The following is a 26,116-nucleotide window of genomic DNA, read 5'->3' on the forward strand; positions in this document are numbered from 1 at the left end:
TCTCACTCACTCTTCTCTGCCTCTCTTCCCTCTTCCCTCTTCCTATACCTTTATCCCTCGACTTTCGCCGTGTCCGCCGCCACAATCATGGATCTCACGGCGAGATGTTTGTTTCTTCTGTCCTGTCTCGGGGTGGTATTGGCGATTGATTTGGACACGATTGACCCAGGCTACTATGTGGAGCCTGCTGCCACATCAGAGGCGATCGACTACAAGGATCCCTGCAAAGCTGGTGAGTATTTTCCTCTCCTCTCTGTAGCGCACCGTATTTCACCTTAGGCTCTTTGAGAGTGGACAAACATGCCACGCACCTCGCAGCTTGGTGCCCGCTTCTGGAGAGATGACAGCAGTGGATGTAGTTTTTTGAAGGCATCAAGGCACATAGTGTTCGTTTGTTTTTACTGAGAGGCTTAGTTTTGCTGTTTAAAACACTTACAAACAGCTCTGTGTTCCCGTCCACATGAAAAGCCCTGGCGAGACTGTAGGAATGCATAGTGTGGGGATGCTCTGAGAGATTTCAGGTTGCAAAAGTTACTTTTGGTTTGTAAGTTTTTGTAACTTGACAAGACTGTCAGAGATTATTTAATTTTTTCCCCCCATTGCAGATGGTAAAACCCCATGCAGCCTATTCTCATTAGCTCCTTGTCACTGCTCAAAAGTTTGTTTATTTTCACTGCCTGTCCATAAATTAAGTGGAGAATGGGTCTTGTTGGTGCAGGTCCGAATATTCTCTCAAAAGTGTGATCTAATTCTCACCTTTATCACTCATTATTGTTTTCTATACTCTTGATTCTTGCCAAATCCATTTCGGGGGAATTTGAACAGATTGTGCTGTCCATCTAGTGTTCAGGTTACAGATAGTTTACTTCTGTCAAATTGACCTGAAGTCTGGAGTGCAGAATCAGATTTTATGTGACAGTTGAATTCAGTGCATTGCTGCAGCCCTGAACTATTGTCACTGATGTAAAGGCACTGTCAGTGTTGTTGTGTAGTGGTTTACATGAACACTTCTCGGGCCAAGCTCCACATGAAGCATAAATAAATTCAGAGGAATCCCTGTGAGCTGTGTGTAGTGGAGAAAACATTTCAGCACACACAGTACTCTCAGAAGTGATCACTGAAGATGTCTTTCTCAGCAGCAGCAGCAGCAATTATGGCAGCTCTGCCGCTCAGAGTGAAGGGCAAATTGGGTCGAGGATGCTTGATTTTTTATTTTTGTGTGTGTGTCACTGGGGACTGTGGACACTGTGTGAAATCCAGTCTTTTGAAATGTCAGTCATTTTGAGGATCACTGGATAGACGGAGTGTTCCGGGGTCTATGATATTACTCTGTGTACTTTTAAGTGTTTATGTGTTTGGGAGACTGTAAGTTAAATCATTAATCCTTTACCATCATCCATGTGCATGTCACATTAATTCAATAACCCTCTTTTTAATGTAAACTTTTAAGTCATCTTACTAGTATTTGTAAGTAATTACATATCATAGAAATAGCAGTTCTCTGACGTGACTGATGTGTATTATGCTGCTTTCATGAAATTCTCATAGCTATGTTAGTATTTAATAGTCATGTTTCAGTTAGTCTCGGTCTAAGCTTAATGTGTGTAAGAATGTTACTGTGAACATGTGTGAGGGATATTGTTGCAATCATGAATATCAATGCTGGAGCCTTGTAATTAAGATTACAATATGAATACGGAGTGCTTCCAGAGGTGTGAACCTTTACCTGTGATGGTTTGTCCAAAGGCTAATTAACCAAGACATGACCCCCTTCTTCTATTAAGGAAGAGTTTGGCAATTACTTGTTTACTTTGCATTAAAGCCATACTCACAGAGATGCACTGATGATGCCAATAGTCCTATAACAGCAAAGTAAGGATGTCTATTTAGGAAGTCACCAGTGGAAAATTCCTTGGTTTGCAAAACTCCAAATCTGGCAGCTTCCCAGGAAGTCATTTAAGACTGTAATAACCCACAGAGATTAGATCAACCCGTTTTGCAAAATGAAAAATGAATGAAGAGCTGGCGCACTCATTGTCTTAAGCTTAATGTAATGAAAGGATTGACTTGTTTGATGCATGCACAAATCAGTCATCACATTTTAATTGTTAAGACTGACAGTTTGCTTGTCGGTGCAGCTCTCTGTGCGAGCTTGGGCTTTTCTGTGTTTCCGTTCCTGTTATATTATCGGCTCAGCTGCAGACGGGCGACCTGAACATCCCCCTTTCTCCTGGGCGCTCTTATGCAAGTCTCTCCGGGCCTCTGGGTCGGCTCAAACACTCAGACTGTAGGTCATTTACCTCGTGCCAAGGGAAAGCACCACTGAAGGTGGAGACAGGGTTCGCCGCAGCCGCTGTCCGAGTGTCGCCACTGCTTTCCAGGTGGAAGAGGGCAGGGCCGTCAGCATAGGTTAAAATTACACGTCCACTTACAATCTTTAATATCATCATTTTGTAACTTTAAATTTGCGTGTCAACTAACTGAATGATCTGAATTTTCTGGGGTTAGTCTTTTGCTGGTAACTCTGAAGCTATTGCTTGTCCTTTATTATGGATTTCAGGCCGCTCCCACACTGGGTTTGTTTTTACATGACAGGACCCCTGCCACTCGCCTCACCACAGGGTACAATTCATTAGGGAGCCGCAGTGATCTTGGTGTGTTGTTGTTGTCAAAGCAAATTTCTTGTGCAATTTTTTTTTGTTTTACCATGTCTGTGCCTGCTTGTTTGCCCCAATGTGAGCAAAACAGACTGCACTAGTAATGATTTGTGCAAGATTGCGGTTACATTTGTACTTCTTATATACCTGCAAGTCATGAAAAGTTAATTTGCACCAAGGTCTGACTACCAATAAGTGTTCTGGCACAGGTGAAATTTGGTGTTAATCTATGAATATCAGTAGTGTTTTAAACCATGAACTGTTGGCATAAAAAGACAGGTAATGATGAAGTCCTCAGGGGTTAAGCAGACAGTATATCAGCAATCAGTGTTGAGGATGAGCTGAAATCCAATCTGCTAATGGGCTTGATGGAGTGTGAGATGCTCAGGGGGAGCCTGCTTCTCACTGTGTGCCCTTTGGAGCTGGCACCACATTCATTTGTCACATACAACTAAACTATGATTTAGCAACTCTATTGATTTCACTCGGTAAGTAAAAGACAGAGCTCAAGTCGTCACATCAATTATTGTTTATTAATTAAAATTCCAATGTATAGCATTTAAGTACAAATCACATTAAAAGTGTCTAATATGGATTTATGATTATTAACTTGTGAGTAGACCCTGTGCACTTAAAAGCCCCAGGACAGCTATTGTTTGGTGAAATTACCAGAAAGCGATACCCTACAAGTGACGCTTAATCACCCTAATGAAGTAGTCTATTGGCCTCTTTTACAATTTAAATGTTGCGTTTGTTACTAAACACAGGCTGTGAGAGGCGGCGGGCGACACACTATTGTGATGCATATCAGGTTTACACACAACACTGCACGTTCTCTACCTCATTATGGCGTATTTTGGGTCTCTCTAAATGGCTCTGTAGAGGCTCACGGTGCAGTAACGTGCCCTGAGACCAGAGCTTCTAAATATAGGCCGGGGTTGGTGTCTGCATAGGCTTAGTATTGATGTTTGTGCAGGTTTCAGTGGCAGATGTCGCGGTCTGGCATTCACGGAAGGCGATTTATGGGAATAGTCCTGGAGTATTTGACACCGCAGAGGTTGAGGCAAGGGCATTACACGAATCAATGGGATTATTTTGATTGAAATCTCAAATTTAATCTCCAACTACACTGATTGATGGAGGTAGTCTCAGATAAGAGGGATTAAGATGGTTAAGAATACCAAAATGATAGGGGGAGGTGGATTTGACACTGCTTAGACACGGTCAATAAATCGAGCTCAATGCCCTGTTTATTTTTACAGTATTATCTTGTCGACCAATTTGTACTGCAATGATTGATTTAATAACTTGGCTTAGATTCTGGAGCTGATGAAGGATCTTCTGAAGGCCTTTCAATTCATCCAGGCTTGTAGTTAGCACAATATTATATCACATCCTCCATCTAGGGCTGTTTTTTGAAACATGTCTTACTGCATTTTTCCGAAAGTTACTACAATTTATGTTTTAGAAGGATGATTCAATTTATTGTACACATTTTAAACGTGGTCAGTCGCATTTAACATTTGTACTGTTCAATGAATCCAAAGCATGCTGCCTAAATAATTGCAGTCTTTGGGATTTGATGATTGAAACCAATAATATTTTTTTATTTCCGCTTGTTTAAATTGATTGGATTTGTGTGCCTCCTTCCAACCACAGTGAGTCCCCTAAGCCATGCCACTGGGAAATGTACGGGCAGTCCTAAGCCTGTGTAAATGAAGTACATCCAAATTATGACTAAATTAATATGCAAATCACGGCACCCAAGGAGTCAGATGATTTGCAGCAGAAAGCGAAGACGTCCTCAATCCCAGAGTGCATTGTGTTCATAAGCCCCAAACCACATGTGTGGATAATTAAAACGAGGAGACATGGGGATTAATTGACAATCCCTGCAAGTCTTCTCATAAACCTGCAGCAGTGTCTCCAGGACGACTGCTGCGCCTGAGGGAAGCTGCTGCTCTAAAGCCGGCGGCATTGGTGCATTTTGCTCACTTCAATCTCAGAACAATGACAATGTGGATTAAGCGGCGCAGTGGTGGATGATTAGGGATCAGTCATGGGCAAAGAGCATGGCCTCTGTGAACCTCAGGGGGCTGGGCACCAGCCTAAACCTCACTGTCTGTAAAGCTTCATATTACACTCACGTGTCAGAAAAGTTTATTATGGTAAAGAACACTTCAGAAAGTCTGGCCAGAAACGACTAATTAACTGTTAAAATGCTGCTGTTGTTAAATTATGGTCAATAACCAATTATTGGTTCTCTGTCAATAAAATGTTTTGTTTTTTCACTCTAGTATTCATAAAGTGGTGTCATTATTAAATCACACGGGCGCATTGTTGTAAGTAATAGTTACAAGTTTAATATGGACGATATTTGGACCCACCCCGTCCAAAAATAAAAGGAAATATAACCTCAAATTCAAGAACATGTTGAAAACATCCAGAAGCATAAGCTTAAGTGCAGTCGTCAAGTTATGAAGTTAGACCGGCAGAAATACACAAAATTGATCAAAATTATAAGAAGTTATTATTTTAGTCCTATCCTGCAATGGATGCATAAATATAGAGATTTGTTCACATGCCGAAACTCATATTTCATCTCATGCAGATTCTGAACCGTGTGAGATGGATCTGAGCGGTTTTGAAAGTATATTTCATTTTTCTGATATAAGCAAGTAAGTAAGTGCTTTATTTGTCATTGTAGGCGTACAAAGAAAGTGTGACCAATCAGGCCAACCTGACCGTATGTTTTTGGAGGTAGAGGAAACTGTAGCACCCAGAGGAAACTTGGCTGGCTGCCTTCAGTCTCCTCTGATCTTCTCTTCTCCTGTTTCGGAGTGTGGTGTCCTGCACTGGTCAGTTCATCCACCTCCTCCTTCCTCTTCCTCCTGCACAGCTCCCTCTGCTCCACAACAGTCTTTCAGCATCTTCTGGGAAGAGCTTGGTAGTTAATCTGTTTTATTCTCCTGTGAATGTCCATTAGCCTGAACAATAGTTGGGATAAAATGCATGTGTGGCTTAGCTGTGAGTCTTGCCTTCTCCTTTGTCCCTTCCTTGTTTCCTGTAGCGCGTCTTGTGACGTGAGAAGAAATGTGTAGGTCTCAAATATCTTTAGCTCATAAGCTAGCTGTTAGCTAGCTGCTTTTTTCAGGACCATTATGAACGCTCTGCAGTAAAAAAAGAAGCAAAGATGTGGAAAAGTATCCAATGTGGAGCACAGAAACCACATATGCAGTCCGCAGAAAAAGGCTAAAAAAAAACAGCTGTATCAGTGGTGGACACTTAGCGACTCAGTTTGCAGTGCAAATCTGCTTCAGTAGAATTATATAAATGAGCTTTGGGACTCACCTTACGCTTAATCATGTCAAGCCACCAACCAAATTAAAACGTACAATACATTTTTTTCTGTACAGTTGCACAGATTTTGTCGGTTCATACATTGATCATTAGGCTTATCAAACCAATTTATCAACAGCCATTTTTACTCTGGGGTTGACCTGATGGAGACAGGATATTGTCTTGCTTCCAAAGAATCCTGTGTTACGTAAATAATTGCTTTGCTTTATTTTGTGATTTTGATTTAATTGCAATTACTCTTCCAGCTCTAATGTATTCTTTTAGTGTACCAAGTGTAGTCCCAACTAAAAAATGCACTTTTGTGGCATTTTGTAAGTCTCTTGCTTAAGTAAAATGGTCTATTCTAGTGGAGCACTTGATTTATTGCATTTTCGTACCATTCTGCTCTGCTTATCCTCATCCAAAGCAAAAACTCAATATTTCATTGAATTGTTCGGTGCTATTAAACATTCTTTTATGACAGCAACTTGTAATTAATTGCCCCTTTACTCCTTGTTCCTTTCTCAGACACTTCTGAGAAACAAATTAAATATGGGATAAAGGAGAATCCTCTGTCTTGTCAAAGAAGCGCAGAGCCCAGTATCTGGTAGCCGCCTCTTATCAGCCGTGTTTTGGCTGAGGCTGCTGCTGTAAGCGGCGTTTGAGACACTTCACCTAGATTAGCCCAAAACGAATTAGTGTGTTTTGTGAGCGCAAACTAGAGGATCCCTTTGACCTCTGGAATGTGGACCTGCTCCGTGAATGCGTGTCCTGTCTCGCTGCTACTCATCTACACCTTTTCTTATTGCAGTCTTTAACCTCTGGTCCCAAGCACACGTGTCCTTCGATGATTTAGTATGACCCATTTCTTGTGAACTTCCTCCATCTTGACTTGATATTCCACAAAAGACATGGGCCAAGTTTTTTTCCCCCTTTGTTTTCTTTTACGTTTCGAAACTTTTGTTTTTTCATCCAGCCTTTGTCAAATGATTATACAAAGGCCTTGACTAATTGAAACCAAAAATGCACTTCAGGACTCTTATTGCTGGTTTCACTCAGCATTGCAAACTATTGGAAATGTGGTGATCTCTATGACACGAGAAAGTTTAGAAACTACGGTAGACTGTACATTGCATCGTTCTATGTTCTCTGGACTTGATGTGATTTAACAACTGTACTTATTTTTTTATGTACAGTAAATAAGTCATAATGTCTTTTAGAAACAGAAATCATGCCCTATTAAAAACTAGTTCCGAAAAATGAAAAAAGTTGCTCTAATTTGACTGTTTTAGACTCTGACATTTCTTTTTTAAACTATGCCTGAGGTTGGCTTAAAACATACCACACATCTAATATGCATTTTGAGTTTATTCAATTTCTCCCCCCCCCCAATAACAGCTGTTGTAAATCACCACCATCGTTTTTAGCCCAAAGGGTCTCTTCTGCTTCCACCTCACAACCGTCCACACGCACAGGACGGACTTCACATCTGCCTTCCCACTTCAGCTCTGTTGTGTGGTCAAAGGGGAAATGCCTCTTTCCTCTCCTTACATCCTGTCCTTTTCTTGCATCTATGTTTTTTCTAGCTCTTCAAAACAGTGGCATCATTCTGCGCTCTCTCCCCTTCAGATTCACCCAAAAACCCCATAACCTCCAAGCCTCCAGCCCACCCCCACCACCACCACCCCCAGCGCTCTGCATACAAGCCAGCCATAAATCCTGAAAGGCCTGTAAAACTAAGCACTCAGTCTCTGCTTGTGGGGAGTTGTGCCTTACGTTGCAGAAATGGGGGCATTTACCCAAGAATCTCATAAAGAGCATTCCTCATAAAGTGGTTGGTTATTTTTCCTTATCGTTGGCCTCATTAACGACTCATTACTTCTTCAAGGTGCCCTACTTCTCCACAGTGCACAGGCAGCATCTTCTTGTATAATTGGTGCCAATAATTAATCATAGGGATTAAGAATGTGCACATGTGTCTGTGTGTATAAACATTAAGAAACTACATTCACCTACCACTTTCAACTTTACAACACTGTTAAAACATGGCCCATTACAAATGCCAGGATTCAATGTTAGTTTTAGGACTTATTATTATAGTTGACGTTTGAGTTTTGAGTTTTCAGATTTAGCTTCTCTATTCATTAGCTGAAACTGAATTCGATATATATATTCAGCAATCGCATCATTTAGCCATAGTACAGCACTTTTTTGGGCTGGTCTGAAGCTTGGCTGAACGGATCACTGACAGCGCCACCATCAAAGTTTCAAACCAATGCCAAACCATAGTAGCAAATTGCTGTTCACAGAGGCAGATGCTTTATGCGACGAGGCATATAGGGTTGAGTAACTTTTTAAAGTTTTATTCCCATTTCCAGTATTTGGACATTACATGGTTTATCTGGAACTCTAAAACAGAATAATAATATTAATCTATGTCAGTTCTATTGACTATTTCTTTAAATAAACAGGGCATGAGCTCCCTTCAAGCCTAAAAACCTGGTATGTAAAGAAATAAAAAGTTTTGTATCGTTTTCTGTTTCTTTGTTACCTTGTTACCTTTTGTCATTTGTAGATACCCTTCAAGAGTCCAGCATCAGGAGAGAAAAGTTGGGGCAAAAAGGGACTGTTATAATTTTTAAAAATCCTGTGAACTCTTTGCCTTTGTTACACAAGTCATGTGCAACATCTTGCTGACTTTTGCTATCCTATAATTTGACACTGAGGCCGGACAGGCTTCCTGTTATCCAAACAAGCATGTTGCTCTTTGACAAGCTTCTTTCTGTTTCAGCGCATAGAAAATGTAAACACGTGCTATGAAGGGGACCAAACTTAAATTTGTTTGACTTTCTGAATTCCCCTTAAAGCGACGTCTAAATTTGAATCTGAATTTAATTAAAAGTTTGGGACGATAGTGTTTACGTTGTCTCTCTTTGTTTCAGTTGCCTTTCTGGGGGACATCGCTTTGGACGAGGAGGACCTGCGGTTATTTAAAGTGGACCGAATTGTAGATATGGCTCGCAGAACAGTGCAGATTTTTAACCACACAGGTAAACTCTTGAACTTTAGATTTATTGAATTAAGAGAATCCATAAACTCCCCACACATTTGGCAGACTCTGAGCATTTCATTACCACTTCATGCTTTTACAAAGAGTGTGTTATTGCTTCACATTTCTCAACTTGTACCACCATGTTTCAAGGTGTGTTTAAACTGTGCATCATCGAAGATTTATTACACTCCTTTACATTTAGTATCCCTGTCCTCTTCAATGAAAAAGGCTTAAACGTTTTGAGAATAATGAAAAATAACATTAGAACAAAAAAGCAGTTGAAGTCATTATTTATGCAAAATCATCTGTACTCAATGAATGAAGGGCAGATAATCATTTTCAACAATCTCCATCAGATTTGTCAGCACTACTCCAATCACCCAAGCAAGCAGATTTTGGGTGTTATCAAACTTTTCCTCAACACGCGCAGAAGTGGAGTGCTAATTGATTTGGTCCCCAAATCTTGTTCAACACAACTCGGTGTTAGAGCAATTTGTGAATGGCTTCTGTGCATTTGCAGTTTGTCCACACCACTACCCTAATTCAGTGCAGTGTATAAAAGGTTCTTGCTTTTCTGCATTTAATTAGAATGACTGACAGTAATGTATAGTATAAGTATAAGTATATTTTTGCTTGTGTCTTATTTTCAGGTGCAAACAATCAGAGTAACTCAAATAGACAAAGTTCAAGTCGCAGGAAAAGAGCTGCTACTTCTCGACCTGAGCGAGTTTGGCCTGAAGGAGTGATCCCATATGTGATCAGTGGGAACTTCAGTGGTAAGTAATGGTGACTGACTCAAGGACATTTGTTTCAAAGTACCAGTTATAGAGCTACTTATACTTCATAATAGTATGATATTCTCTGTTTTAGTATCTTGATTTCTTTGTTTTAGATTAGTCTGTGCTCCGCTCACTGTGTGCTATTATCCAGGCAGCCAGCGGGCGATATTCCGTCAGGCCATGCGCCACTGGGAGAAACACACCTGTGTGACCTTTATAGAGCGGACGCAGGAGGAGAGCTACATTGTCTTCACCTACCGACCCTGTGGGTGAGTCTTTCAACTGCACACATGGAGCTGAACAATGGTCAGCCTCTGCTGCTTCATCTAGTGCTAATTGCTGTGCACCTTAATAGTTCTTTTTGCCTCTTGCACAGCAGTCGTTGCTATTTGTTGGCTCTCTTTGTGAGAGTTGTTATTTCAATCCCTGGTTAGTCTTCAAAGAGACATCCATTCAGTGGACAGGAATGTTTCCTGTGCATCATCCTCAGCCGGCATCAGTCACTGAGCGCTTGTGCAGTACATGGTCTTTATAATTGGTCCCCAGAGGTAGACTTCTTAACCTTTCCATGACCATGTTTACCCAACACCACTAAAGAAAGGCTTTATCCACGTCCTTCACTCTCTCCCATTACGCATACCGGTCATTGCTCATAGAGACACACATGTGTTTTTTGCAAAATAAGACACGGTTAGTTAAACACTGCATTATTATTAGTATTTGCACACTCTGCATTATTTATATGCCTTGCATTTCAACACATCTGTAGAAGACTTAAAGTACAGCTAATACAGCCAGCTGTTGATAGCCATTTTTAGCCTGGGCCTGTGGAGCAACAGGGATGACATTATCCACACAGCAGCAGCGGTAGCAGTGGGTACGCTTGACTCTGCTGCATACTCAGAGCTCCCATCTGTCCTGTGCAAAGTTCAAGGCGTGTCTCGGGAGAGCTGCTGAGCTCAGTAATTAGAGAGCGGCTGTCTGGCCACAGGGCCCTGGTGTGTGCCCTCTCCAACCTCAACCTCATCGGATTCAGAGATGGAGCGTTTGCATTGGCCAAGGGATGAATCACAGTCAAAGATGTGCTGTGGTTTTGATCCCTGCTCTGACCCGTGTTGTGTTCGTCAACTTTTTCACCCACCCGTATATGTGCCGTTTGTGTTTGTGAATAGTGCTGGTGCTGGTCAGTGGCCCTTAGTGCAGCTACGTTTCTATCACGCAGCCCCATATCAGCTAAGACAACAGAAGCCACATACCATCGCTGAGGGTGACTGGAATGGATGAATAAATTAATAAATGATCCAATGTAAAGCTATTTAGATGCCTAGGAATATGTTAATGTTTCACAGATATCCAATGTTGTGGACTCTGGTAAAAGATCATGTTCATCATGACATTTGGATTAAAAACATGATATTTCGTAGATGCTGCTCATACGTGGGCCGACGTGGAGGAGGACCTCAGGCCATATCCATAGGCAAAAACTGCGACAAGTTTGGTATTGTGGTCCATGAACTGGGTCATGTGATCGGCTTCTGGCATGAGCACACTCGCCCCGACAGAGACGAACATGTCAGCATCATCAGAGACAACATTCAACCAGGTATGACCTTTCAGCCCACAGTGTCGTCAAGGACAACGAAACAACCCTTTGTTGCTGTTCTTCTTTCATAAGTTATTATTGTTTTGATGCTCTCAGCTTCACCGTAGTTTCAGTGCTTTTACTTTCTTTTTCAGGACAGGAGTATAACTTCTTAAAGATGGAGCCAGGGGAGGTGGACTCTTTGGGAGAAGTTTATGACTTTGACAGTATCATGCACTACGCCAGAAATACTTTCTCCAGGTAGGACAACCACCAAGTTCTTCTTCTGAGTGGAAAACAGCTCTTCAATGCCAGGCGGAGCTTTTCCTCAGTCTGGATCACACTCCGAACCTTTCATCTTTGTTTTCAACCCATTTATGACTATGTAGAAGTCGACCTTACACAGCTGTTACTGATCATGAATAACTAAAACATTATGTCATTGAATGCTTGTAGAAATATTATCATACAACTTAGATATCAATTCACATAGGTTTGCAATGGTTATTTTGGTTGGAAGTAGTTATGGTGTTATTTTAAGGTCATATTGCTTGGGGCTTGAGGGAGGTTTTCTGCGGGCTGTCGTTTCATATTTGGGCTGGTTGTGTCACAAAAAAATATATTGTTTTTATTTCAGTCATAGCACACAATGTTTCTCTATAAAGCATTTACTAGAACTGCTTTGATATGTAATGTCAAAGCAGGCATTTGCCTAGAGCAAAGCATAGCCCAAAATATTCAGACATAGTGAAGTGAAGCAAATGATTCACTCCTGTACTATCACTTGTGCCCTGTTACTGGAAATTATAATACTCACAGCAAGTTTTGCTGTGGTTCAATCGGTCTTTTCAGTATTCAAAATTTGGTAAGCAGGCGTGCTTTTACAGGTTTTTAGGCCTGCTAATAATTTCTTAGATCACAATGTCATTTTAAACAAAGCTTCTTCGCTTCTTCGCAGAGCACAAGGCTTAATAAAGCAGAAGCTCCCCAGTGCCTTGTTCTCCTGCTATAATCGTGTCTTTGTAGTCCAAGTGAAAGTGGCTGCAACACAGATGATTTTACCCACAGCCTGTTGAAATTAAGGTCCCTGTTTTGTTCTGTCCGATTAAATATCAGCAGCAGCATTGGGGAAGGTGCTTTCCTGGGCCTAAGATGCCTCACTCAAGGCAGTGTGGAGGTTCTTGTTAACAGTGTGCTTTTGGCATCACAAACACCTCATTACTGCACTCTGCTCCTTTGATTATCAGCGTTACAGCCGCCTGAAACTGGTGCAGGGGCTTGTTTTATTTGCCTGGTGTCTGCTACAAAACTCTAGCACCTTCACAGCTCTCAGGTGTTATTATAGATTTAAGGGCCTCGTATAAAACCAACCACAAGCACATTTTGGGTCAACATCTAGAATCACTGACATGCAAATTGAAGTAAAGAAATGTTACTGGCTATGTGGTTCTCACGTGAGCTGAAAACGCTGAGCCAGTATTGAGAATGTCATGTTGAGTTTCAACCAATGGGAAATGTGACACAGACTTTCCAAAACCTCTGCCCAACGTTACAGGAAGTCTGTCCAGATGTCTCACTACGTTAGGTGTAGAACAGAAAGTCATCACGAGTGGAGCATCCCTCAGAAAGTGTCAGCCCACTGTGTATTCCCCCGGTTTAGGCTGACTCAGTGGCTTTCTTCGTCATCTCAGCTATTACAAACCCAGCTGCACTCAGGGCAAAGTGCTTTTTGACATCACATAAATATAATCTACTCCAACGCTCAAGCCGCCAAACTTAACATCAACTTGTGTAAATATTGCTTTTACACCCCCATCCCCTATGCACGACATGACCTCAGTTTTGCGTCTGAAACCCATGTTTTGTCCCTGGTCTTTAAAACATAAACAAAATCAGGAAAAGTCCAAACAGCTGCAGCCAATAATGATCGAGTCTTGTTAGTGAAACTTAGTTAGACCATATTGAACAAAAAACTATGTTCGTCATCCAAATGAGTCGTCCCTACAAACTTAAATTTTTATGAAATTTGTCACATCCACATTTCTTTCTGTTTCTTGAGGCAGATGGCATTTGTGGCAGACTGAATCTGGGAAACGGAGAGAGGGCGAGTCTAAACAGAAGCTGTGGCTGTGTCTGAGTACAAAAGTACAAAACTGTCTGTTTAGTCTTGTGTACCCAAACTCTAGGTCAGCTAGCACCAGGATAAATCAGGGCCAAGCGATAATGTTTGTAGATTCGATATATCTGTGGTGCAATGGCTCTGTATTATTTCCCTTGAGAAGTTAGATATCAAAACTCATCCTGTTGACATGTACACATGATATACCGTGTTTGGATGCTGGATGTTGATGTGTTTATGTGTTTTAAGGTCATACCAAAGACAAATTTCCACCTCGGTGGACAATAAAGTTTTCATATTCACATTCGTATGTACCCTGCAGGCAGACCTATTAGGCAATTGGTATTTTTAAGCATTAAATACCTTGGTTTTGGTCAGTCCAAAATAATGACAAACCTCATACCTGAATATTTATGTTGAAGGCCAGGTTTTTGCTTCCTGAGGAACATATCTTTGTGCAATTATTATGCAATAAACTGTGTGCTGCATTTTTTAAAGCAAAAACAAGAAATTGCTCAACGTATGTGTCTTTTTTGATACATTTTTGTGAAAATAATGAACAACTTGCAATTGACAAAAATTAAAAAATGACCAATAACCTTTTGGCTAATGTAATAATTTATTTTGACTTCCATTCAAGTCAGCGTTTTGATTTGTTTACCGTCAACCTTTTGTGCCACAGCAACCACAGCCTCCAAAAGGTTTTGTTTTTTGTTTTGATTTACTGCAAATGCCGTTTTAAAAAGAGCTTAGCAGATCTCAGTCAGTCAGCTGAGGAAGGGGCTAGGTCATTGTGATTTCATCTTTAAGACTTTGACTGGCTGGCCGTGCTGTGGAGATGCAGACTAAACCTACAACTGCTTGAAGAGTGTGTCTGGCAGGGGGGTTCTAGTCCATCTTTGACCCAAAATGTCCCTCTGACCCATTTTTAACAATACCAGCCTACTCCTGTAGCCGCCTACAGGATGCTGGCGTCTTGAGTGGATCTTTATGCCCAATACTGACCCAGCCACGTACACGTCCTCCTGGTTCATCCAGAGTTACCGTCTGTTCATCTCTTTGACTCATGAAACATTGTGTGAAATCATTCTTGAGATATTCTGGCCCAGTTTAGGCATTTAGGCTTATGTGTATTGTTTATTGATGGCAGGGCTTCAGCCTTTTGTATGTTAGCGTTGGTTGGGACTATAGCACTGATCACTCAAGTGTTGCACCATCCTGACCAGCCTTTTACAGGTTTTTATAATTAAACTATACAATGGTCACAAATAATCAGTGATCAAATAATTCTATAAGCACTCAGTGTGCACTAGTTATTAGTCGTCTTTTATCTTCAGTTTTTTCTCTACTGTTGCATTGTTAAAATCAATGACAAGGATTCCCTTGCCAGTGTCTCCAAGCCCAGATAAATTAAGCCTTTGGCGAATCCCTTTTAGTTGCAACGGAGGCCATGTCAGAAGCCAAAAGCCAAAAGGACTAGTAGTAGGCTTTGGTCCTGATATACAAGGGCGCAGAACAAGCCCAGAGCGTGTTTGTTTGGATAATCCACTCTGTTCTGCCTTGAATCAGACTCTGTTGCCATCTTGATTTGTGAAAGAGCTGATCAATAAGTCTCCGTGGACACAGGGCTGTGATGGCTGCTGCCGGGGAATGTTTCACAGAGTGCTATTAGCCGACAAGGGGCTCCTGTTAGCTTTTCACAAGTCCGTCTAAGCACAGCTCTGAAGCACTGATTGGCCGAGTTACCTGTGCCAGTCTGATTTTGCTGCCACATTATTAGCCTGTGTGTTTGCTCGGTGTTGTACAGTAAATCACCGTGGGAAGCCTGTGCCTCTGCAGCGAGCGGTGCTCAGAAGATTTCATGGCCTGTCTTGATGTTTTGCTCTGTCTCATTGGGACAGGCCAGATTTGGTGCCAGCACTTTTTGTCTGGGGTGTGTTACCCGACCTACAACTGCCTGCCCCCTTCTCCTTGCCCCTCGGATATTTTTCAGGGCCGGTGCTTGGCGCATGTCCAACTCAAATAGAGACCTGCCAGTGTGGCCTTTGTGCGCTCTGACACCGACTGGAGCAGCGTATTTCACCGATGGCCAGCATACGGGCTCCTGGAAGCCCGCAGAGGAGGGGGCTAGACAGGGGCTGAACTGTTGGCTCAGGCCGCGCTGTTTGCACATGCCTGCCGTTGATAGGCATGTCACCATGGGAACATCCAGGGATCCGGGCCATTGCTCACCAATAGAGAAAAATGGAGATGATAAAAGTGGAGACACAGTAGAGTGTAATTTGTCTCCCTGGACTGACAGGGATCTGCAGCTTTTCCTAGGGCTGCACGAGATTGCCAAATTATTATTATCCAATCTCAAGTGACGCAGTCATTGTCTATGTCGCAAGAAGAAACCGAACATTACTGAGACTGACTTTTTTTCGCTAACACAGCATTAAACAAAACTGCTTTGTTTCATGAAAATTAGTAGAAGCACAGTTTAGTCAGACTTGTCCTAGTTTTGAACCATTTTTGCAGCCTTTTTGTCCAGGTTTAGCATTTTGAGACATTTTAATAAAATAACTAATTGCTATAATTTTTTGTTTAAATTGATGGAATTTACTGTGTGAATATAATGTGTTGAAATGGTTTTGTAAAATACAGCAGTAATATCCTTTTCACGTTATTTAAGACAGTTACTGAATATTGTCCACTATTTTTCTCATATTATACAGCCCTAGCTATTACTCACACAGTCCTTGACTCTTGGTTGTGTGACATTAAATTTCCTTTTAACATACAGCACAATAGCTATTGTGATTACAGTTAACACTTAATAGTCTTCATGGAGAGTATGAAAACTATAATTTTTTGGAAACCTTATGGTATAAGCAATGAGAAAAACAATGAGTGTATGTGGAGTTCTGGTTATCGCTACGGTAACCTCATGAAAGATATGACAAGGGTTTCATTGACCTTTTTGATTGGAGCGACTAACGACCAAATGGATTTTTCTGCCACATTTCATACACTTCCGCCAAACTACGTTTTTTACTCCCCATATCAATGTTATCGCACTTTTTTTTCTTTTTTTTTTTTACATATCAGAGCAAATGGAAACATTGTTTTGCTGATTGCTTATTTCAAAAAGTTTTCAAAAATGTACAGTTTTTAGACCATGGTAAATGTTTTTACATTTTGCAAAATTGCCTAAGCTTTACTTTCTGTTCCGTGTGTGAAAAAGACGCGTGTCACAGACCTCTTGACGTCAATGAGCAAATATGACCCCTGTATAAGATGGCACATTTTTACCCAACGTTGTCCTTATCAAGTAGTGACTCACGTAACAAAATGCATTTAAATTCAGCGGAAAAAAGCAACACCTCATTTGCGCATTTGTTTTGTGAATAAATCAGGTCAGAATCTACCGTTGGTTATGGTCTGATTCGTTCAGGTGTCAATATTAGCATGCAACTGGACTTTTATGCTAGTGAAGTGATGTTTTGTGATACAATTTAAGTAAAATGGCCATTGATTGTTAAAATTACGAGACTATTATAACTTTTATTTGACCCACATTTTAAAATACCCCCATACGACTATGACCTAGCTTGACCAAGCCAACTTTAATGCACATTCAGTCCCTAACATTCAACACTAATCTCCTCATTCATACAATTCCACTTCCCCATACGTAGCCTTTGTAATCGGCTTGGCCTTGAATGCACTTGTTCATTGCAATTCTTCAAAAACAAAAAAAACAAAAACAAAAAAAAACTGTTTCCCGACATTTTTTTCCTGAGGTTACATACATATCTATTTGCTGACTCACAGGGGCATCTTCCTGGACACCATCCTGCCACGATATGATGTGAATGGAGTCCGACCGCCCATTGGCCAGAGAACCAGACTGAGTAAAGGGGATATCGCACAGGCACGCAAACTCTACAAATGCTCACGTAAGACCGTAATGACAAATGCTTTCTGTTGTCTATTTTTGCATGTGTTCACCAAACATACTGGACTCGGCATTCACAGTGAGCAGTACCAAGAGAGAGGAAGTTTGTCTTCACCAATAGAGGAGCAGCTGGGCTTAAGTAGACAATGTTATTAGGACACATTGCTCCATGTAAAGTGTAAACAATATGGACTTGAGGGAGCTATGTAAGACGAGCTCTCTAAAGACTGTTGAAACTGTGGACTTAATGCTGCTCAAACAAACAGAATGTACAGCATTAACAGATGTGCAACTCAAGCTGCCCTCTGTTGGAGAGATCTGTCAGACACATAATTGTATGTCTGGAGTGGAGAGCCAGGCTGTCATTCAGTGAGCAAACCCAGTGACCAACCAGTGTGGCCGTAGTGGAAAGTAGAGGTCATACTGTAATATCAAGAGCCAAAAGGTACATGTGTACCAGCCGATCCATTCACTGCGCAGCTGAGTGGATGATGTGGCACTCATTGTGGGGGATGAAGTAGTTTCTCCTCCACATGTTTTGGAGAAGAAAAAAAAGATCAACAACTTAAAGAGCCAGCGATCTCCTTTTCAAGCACATTCCTGTAAGAGTTTATCATTCCCAGCGAGTGCCTGAGTGCCTGTTAATGGGGTAGAATGGTCAGCTCAGAGCGACTACTTTCATTGTCTATACGAGCCTCTGGGGGGTGCAATGAGTGTAAACACTTGGAGAAACTGTTTTCTTTAGTGCTACTGAATGCAGCCTCTAGGTAATGATAACACAGATGTATGACTGATAATATAGCGGCACCCTCTGCATCTCTGTACCACTGGACATAAAGCTCCACAGTGTGGTTAGGTGTGTAGATTAGCCAGTCAAATAGAGCTTGTTTTTCTCTGTCGACATGTACATAATGTATCAGATCTCCAAAGGACTCAGTTATTTATAGTGTGGCAGGTTTATTTTCAGAGGTTGCACAGAGAAGTGTCGCGTACTCAATTCCTTTGTGTGATCATCATCTGGAGCAGGAGGTGGGGGTGGGTTAATATTATCTACAGATGTGCTTTGAACATAAAAGAGCTGCCCTTCACTTCACATTCAGCGTTATAATAATGTCCGAACCAACCATCTGTCTCTGTTGCGAGATCTGGTTTTGCTTATAGTTCATATGGGGATTGCGTTTGGGTATTTTGGATGAGGTGGATATTTTTTTTCTTTTTCTACTTGTGTCTTACATTCTCTCTAATGTTTTTCTCGTAACATTTTGCCCAGGATGTGGGGACAGTCTGCAGGACAGCAGTGGCAACTTCTCCTCTCCAGGTTTTCCCAATGGATATTCAGCCTACATGCATTGCATCTGGAGAATATCAGTCACGCCAGGCGAAAAGGTATGAGCATATGGAAAATGCTAGATCTACTCACAGCTGTTTAGACAAGTAGAGGTACAGTATGGCAGCTGTTTTTCTCCTTATTTAGCACTGGTGTAGTGTCTATAATTAAGCATTCTTTTTTTTCTTTTTTTAAAGATCATTTTGAACTTCACCTCCATGGATTTATACAGGAGCCATTTGTGCTGGTATGATCACGTTGAGATCAGGGATGGATACTGGAGAAAAGCACCACTGAAAGGTGTGTTAAATTTCAACTAAAGTCTTGCGTCTGGGTTTTACTAACACATTGCTCAGGTCAACAATAACAAATAAGTTGTCTCTCTATATGACATGTTTCTTTTCTCCGTTTGGGCCAGGCCGATTCTGCGGGGACAAGCTGCCTGAGCCAATCATCTCCACCGACAGTCGGCTGTGGATTGAGTTTCGCAGCAGCAGTAACTGGGTTGGAAAAGGTTTCTCTGCTGTTTACGAGGGTAAGCGTCTCTCTTTTACCACTCTAATAGCCAGTGTTTTGCTTAGCTGACAGACCACTCGCAGTCACAAATCCAACAGTGTGCTTAGATTATGCTCTGGTTCTGGAGCCTGCTCTGCTGATGTGTCGGCCTCTTTTTTTCGCTGCATTATTCAGACTTTGGCTTGGGTTCATACTCGGTTCCATTGTTTCCAGACTGTGCAAAAGGATGATGCATGTTTGTGTGTGTGGGAGCGGATGGTGGAGGCATTTCTGCTAATCTGCATTGCGTAAAAGAGCAGCCAGCGCACATGTTTTCTCGAGGCATGTGCTAATGATAATGCTCAACTTTGTTTATATTGTTTGTACTATCACTTGCAGCCATCTGCGGAGGGGAGGTGAAGAAGGACAATGGCCAGATCCAGTCTCCTAACTACCCTGACGACTACAGGCCCAACAAAGTGTGTGTGTGGAAGATCACTGTGGCACAGGGCTACCATGTCGGCCTTACCTTCCAGTCTTTTGAGGTAACTACTCTTCTACTCTTACTGCTAACTAACAACAGATTTTTATTATGTGAGTATATTTTATAGTATTTCCTTGTTATAGATCGAGAGGCATGATAGCTGTGCCTATGACTATCTGGAGGTGCGTGATGGAAATTCAGAAAACAGTCCTTTGTTGGGACGCTTCTGTGGTTATGACAAACCAGATGACATTAAGAGCGGCTCTAACCAGCTGTGGATGAAGTTTGTTTCTGACGGCTCTGTGAACAAGGCTGGCTTTGCTGCCAACTTCTTTAAAGGTCAGAGTGCAAATTATGTGCACTAGCTGAGTGGAAGTCAAAGGATGATTTGATGTAACCATGTTTTCTTTCTAAGAGACTAGACTTTACTATTGTTTTACAGGGTTTTCCTCATAAAGCATCAAGTAAAAGAGCCAGAGAAAAGGGTCCTAACATATCTTTGTGTTTTTAGAAATGGATGAGTGCTCCAAGCCGGACAACGGTCGCTGTGAGCAACGCTGTGTCAACACACTGGGCAGCTACAAATGCGCGTGTGACCCGGGCTATGAGCTGGCTGCCGACAAACGCAGCTGCGAGGGTAAGTATAGGGAGAAAAGTCACTAACCTTCCTCAGCATTTAATATCAATGCAAAAGCATTTACACCAAATACAATAAATACAGTTATCCCAGCTAGGCTGCGAACATACGCTCATTAGTGTCTAAGCAGCCCAGGCACTATCTTTTAAGGATTTGAGTCACAACAATGCTCCAGTTATTCTTATCCCAAATTGTAGGTTGTTTCAGACAAAATTACACGTTTGACCATGTCTGCCTCTAGAGGAGGTTGACTGCTACTACGTATTTGTCCTCAAATGGCTATTGCATCACTTACAGACCACTGATAAGATCTATATTTGCATCTACCTATTTACATATTTATAACATAATGTCACAATCTCTCATAACATACTTTAACTTTGTTCTCATCTCTAAATGATTCCGTTAGTCTAAGTAATACATTTTTTTTATTGGTAGTTTTGTTATGCTTACTGGAAAAATGGCTGAAAATATTCTTGGTCCCTCCTAACAGTTGTTGTGGATTAGGTGTTACGTAACACATTGAGAACGTGTGAACTCACAAACAGGCCAGGCACTAATCTGATTAATGCAGGACACAGGAAGTCTATTCATGTCCAAAACCGTGACTGTAAGAATAATACATGTGCCTGGTCAGCAAAACTCACTGCTTGTTTGTCTGCGTGTTTCACAGCGGCCTGCGGAGGGTTTATCACCAAGCTGAACGGCTCCATCACCAGCCCGGGATGGCCTCGAGAGTACCCCCCTAACAAGAACTGTATCTGGCAGCTGGTGGCCCCCACACAGTACCGCATCACTCTGCTCTTTGACGTCTTCGAGACTGAGGGGAATGACGTGAGCACTGGGGTTATTTTGAATCGTCATGGGGTGGGTTTGTTCTGTGTTCTTTCTGTCTCTGCGTCACACAACTCTGACACACACAATAACTTTTCATATAGAGAAATATAAATACTAGGTCTGATTATTCTCACATGCACTGTTTGTCGCTTTTTTAGGTGTGCAAGTATGATTATGTGGAGGTTCGTAGCGGGCTCTCGGCTGATTCAAGGCTACATGGGAAGTTCTGTGGAGCAGAGAAACCAGAAGCCATCACCTCTCAGTACAACAACATGCGCATTGAGTTCAAATCAGACAATACTGTATCGAAAAAGGGCTTCAAAGCACAATTTTTTTCCGGTGAGTTGGGATCATAATTTGTGTTTATTTGCTTTTAATGGAGCAACTGTTTGTGAAAAAAACATGAAAAGTATGTGCGGGTTTGTTTCCTCAGACAAAGATGAATGCTCGAAGGAGAACGGAGGATGTCAGCACGAGTGTGTGAACACCTTTGGGAGCTACAGCTGTCAGTGTCGCAGCGGCTTTGTGCTGCACGAAAACAAACATGACTGTAAAGAGGGTACGTCACATAGAGTTTTGATATAAATATTTGTTTGAGAGACACCTGGTACATAAGCATGTAAACATACATAAGCTGGAGCTGGGTTCAGGTATTCGCAAAGTGGTACTGTTTATATTTATTTATTTAATTGTTTATTGGGCGGCACGGTGGTACAGCCTTTAGCTCGTGTGATTCACAGCTAGAAGGTCCCGGGTTTGATTCCTGGCCGGACGGGGCCTTTCTGTGAGGAGTTTGCATGTTCTCTTGGTGTCTGCGTAGGTTTCCTCCGGTACTCCGATTTCCCCTACCACTAAAAACATGTACAATAGGCGAGGATGAATGTCGTGAGTGAGTGGTTGACGGAAGCAACCAGTCTGGCCCCTCCGACCACCACCAGTCTACATCAGGGCAGCTGTGGCTACAATAGTAGCTTACCACCACCAAGTTTGGAGGGAATGAATAATGGTGATAATTCAGTGCTTTGAGAAACTTGGTAACACAGGCTTGTAAAGCACAATACAAGTGTAAGCCATTATTATAATTTTAAGAAGAAGTTCATTTATAAAGTGCTTTTCACAGACATAGTCACATAGCACTTTACATGAGACAATTGTACATTGACTTTAATACTCGGTGGTGTTCAGTTCGGCCCCTCCAGCCACCACCAACCACTCACTCACTACATTCATCCTGGTCTATTGTACATGTTTTTAGTGGTAGGGGAAACCCGAGTACCCGGAGGAAACCCACACAGACACGGGGAGAACATGCAAACTCCACACAGAAAGGCCCTGTCCAGGTGGGAATCAAACCCGGACCTTCTAGCTGTGAAGCACCAGCGCTAACCACTGCGCTAGACTTATGCATGTAAATACGCCACACCAGTTTGTAATTATGGGCTAATTTCCATCCATTGTCCCATATTTGCACTCTCAAACACACTCTGCTTGTAGTATATATCCTTTATATCTGTTTTTGTTTCAGCTGGCTGTGATCACACTGTCAACAGTGTAAGTGGCATCATCACAAGTCCAAACTGGCCTGACAAGTACCCGAGCAAGAAGGCCTGCACCTGGGCACTCACCACCACTCCAGGACACCGGATCAAAATTGTACGAGCCCTTTATTTCTACCTTTTTGTAAACTGTCCACAGTCCGTTATCTGTTTACTTTACCAAACATAACCAATAGCAAACAGAAATGAATTTACTGGAAAACAGACAATAATGTTGCATTATTCTCCACAGGCTTTCAATGAGCTTGACATGGAGGCGCACTTGGAGTGTGCCTATGATCACATTGAGATCTATGATGGACGAGATGGAAAGGCCCCAAGTCTGGGTCGTTTCTGTGGCACCAAGAAGCCTCCCCCGATCACGTCCAACAGCAACAAGCTGTTTATTCGCTTTTTCTCTGACAACTCTGTGCAAAAGAAAGGATTCGAAGCCTCTCACTCTGCAGGTAATTAAAGCGTTCCAGCATTTATTTATCTTTTTAATAATTAGTTTCATTCCGTGCACTTTCATGCAATTAAAAATATATATATTTTTCCAAAACCACAAACGTCAAGAGGATAAAAAAAACTGTTATAAAGTCAAATGATGAAGCCAAGGAAGAGAGTAATGTGTGTTTGGTCTTGCAGAGTGCGGTGGTCGCCTAAGGGCTGAAGTGAAGACCAAAGATCTGTTTTCTCATGCCCAGTTTGGGGACAACAACTATCCGGGTGCATCAGACTGTCAGTGGGTCATCTCTGCAGAGAAAGGCTATGGAGTGGAGCTCATCTTCCAGACATTTGAGATCGAGGAAGAAGCGGACTGCGGTTACGACTACATGGAGCTGTTTGATGGAGCAGACACCAAATCTCCACGGCTGGGGCGCTACTGTGGCTCAGGGGTAGATTCCTCTAATATTGCTGTGTAAAACACATCTAAGAACAAATGACTGTTTTATAGACCACATTCAGAGCTAAAACTATTCAACCATTCACAATCTTCCTTAGTGGCTTTAATCACTTTGAGGGATGTGTTGCTGTGAAACTAGTCATAGGTCAATACAAGCCAAAACTCAGTGTGCGTCAGAGGCATTTCACATTCCCCAGCAGGGGGCTATAACTAACTATTAATCAGCCAGAGCTGAATGTACACCCTGATCTTGAACAAATTGCCCGGCGGGGACTTAAAATAGGAGTTTTTCCAGGTCAGAGAGCAGCTTGATTTCTTTTATACTCTTCAGTGATAAGGTTTTTACTCAGGCTTGTTCTTGTGCATCAGAACTGAAGGGACATAACATCCTGCATGCCCCAGGGAACATCTTCTTAATCAAGTCTCCTTTTTATAAAATAGTCTGAACTCAATTGGCACAGTTTGTTCCAAAATAGAGTGAAACTCATTATGCTTTTTTAAGCCTGAGTAGCAATACCCCTGCCTTCTCTCCACTACACACTTTTGCTCTTGTGAAGCTACTCAGCAGGTAGCAGTTGTAGTTGAGTGCTTTAAAGATAACCAAGTAAGTGTAAATAATTGTACTTCTTTGTGCTTTTTGCCAGCCTCCAGAGGAGATCTACTCGGCTGGCGACTCCATTGTGATCAAGTTTCGCTCTGATGACACAATCAACAAAAAAGGATTCCACGTGCGTTACACCAGCACCAAGTTTCAGGACACACTGCACTCTCGTAAGTGACCAGCGGGGGCCGGAAGGGGCCGCGCGGGGCAAAGGGGCAAACGGAGGGGCCCCCCAGGGAGGCGCCAGCCTGCCGCTCGGAAACCTTCGGCCACCAAGATGAACCAGACACGACAAAACAGCCGCAAGACCACCAACCGCACCTCAGCTCCTAGGGGCTCTAGCTCCCCCCACAGACTGTGAGGAGTAAAGCCATTCTGCAGTTCACCTTGTTTTTACCTTTTTATGGTTAGGATTGGGATGAGAGTGTGAATGTCTGCCTTATGCAGACTGCAGGGGAAAGTTATTTTTTTTTAAAGCTTGTCTCCCAGTGAGAGGCAGAGCAGAAACCCGTGGATTCTCAGGACCTGTAGGAAGGCAGGCATCAGCCGGACAGATCCCTGCTTTTGTCGGGCCAGTCCTCTACATTCAGGAGAGGAACAGTTTTACTCCTTTCAATAACTCTCCTTTCCTCACTCTCTCATCCCCTTGGTCCAAGGATTCCTTTCCATATGAGGATTTGAGGACATGACTTGATGAATTTTGATACTGTATGTCAGTCTATAGCATGTAAGGTAAGAAGGAAACTGTACAGTGACAACACCAGCATTTGTATTTGGCATTGTCCTGGCAGCCAGTGGCAAGATTCTCATTGTTACCATTAACAAGGAATTTAAGGAAGCAATTATCTTATTAAAGACTAATACTGAAATGTGGTCCATGTCTTCTGGTTGGTAATTGCTGCCTCATGACTGACTTCTCCTGTACCTCCATGTATAAAGTAATGTGTGTGATCTTACAAAGGGAACATGTGCTTTTCAGCTTGAATCAGTTAGCACTTTACAGTGAATTGTTCCAAAATTAAGAGCTGGTGGATTTTTGTGAAATGTAATGCCATTTCACTTATTTTTAAATGCATTTTATCTGTTTTTAATTGCTCCATTAATTTCCTCAGGCATACTTGAACATGTGCCCTGTTACATGGGGGTAATATAGGTATGACTTATGTTTCAATGTTGATTTACAGTTTTGATGTAAAATAATTTCTCTCCAGAGAAAATGCCTTTTTCTTGGTACAATGAAGTATTTCTCAAGAACCAAATGAGCCTCTGTATTTATTGTTAACGTAGTTACATAAATGATGTATAAATGGAAAAGTACTGTTGAAATTAGCCCTATAATGCCTTCTTGATGTATAGCCATTGGTCTGTGTTGAATACACTATGTTGCTCACTGATTATTGCTCTGTTTATTTCTTACTCCGTTGTGTAGCGTAGCTTTATTAGATTGTAGTAGGTCACTCACTATGGAGAAATCATAGGTGAACCGAGGTACAAATGTATTGAAACAGAAGTCTATACTTGGACTTTATTTGGAAGCAGAAATGTTGAATCGGAGGAACAGAAGTGAAAACTGAAATAGACTAGACATCTTTTAAATAAATATCCTAGAGTCTAAGAAAAACCAAACTGTGATATAAATGTTTACCCTCTTGATTACTTGTAGATTCTGACAGTCATCATAGTTCATGATGTTTTTAAACACTGGGAATAGTATTTGCATCACCATTTCAAGGAAACCATGTATTACAAGAGGATAGTATGTGTATTTTTAATTATATTTATTTCTCAATAACCTAAGGGCACAAAACTGTCTCCAGGCTTTATC

At 41.8% G+C, this 26,116-nt stretch overlaps 1 protein-coding gene across 1 annotated transcript; it reads left to right on the top strand.

The window, feature by feature from the left end:
- Positions 1–60: 60 nt before the first annotated feature.
- On the top strand, positions 61–25,648 carry bmp1a (bone morphogenetic protein 1a). Its single transcript, XM_079555233.1, has 20 exons — positions 61–232; positions 8,939–9,046; positions 9,699–9,824; positions 9,979–10,096; positions 11,252–11,430; positions 11,565–11,670; positions 17,345–17,469; positions 18,739–18,854; positions 18,993–19,095; positions 19,214–19,330; positions 19,690–19,835; positions 19,918–20,113; positions 20,286–20,411; positions 21,085–21,245; positions 21,407–21,587; positions 21,682–21,807; positions 22,774–22,901; positions 23,037–23,250; positions 23,432–23,682; positions 24,335–25,648. Exons 1-20 carry the CDS (start codon positions 88–90, stop codon positions 24,467–24,469), a joined length of 2,907 nt encoding a protein of 968 aa, XP_079411359.1. The 5' UTR covers positions 61–87; the 3' UTR covers positions 24,470–25,648.
- The last annotated feature ends 468 nt before the right edge of the window (positions 25,649–26,116 follow it).

This window comes from Gobius niger, assembly GCF_951799975.1.
Source record: "Gobius niger genome assembly, chromosome: 1".
NCBI lineage: Eukaryota > Metazoa > Chordata > Actinopteri > Gobiiformes > Gobiidae > Gobius > Gobius niger.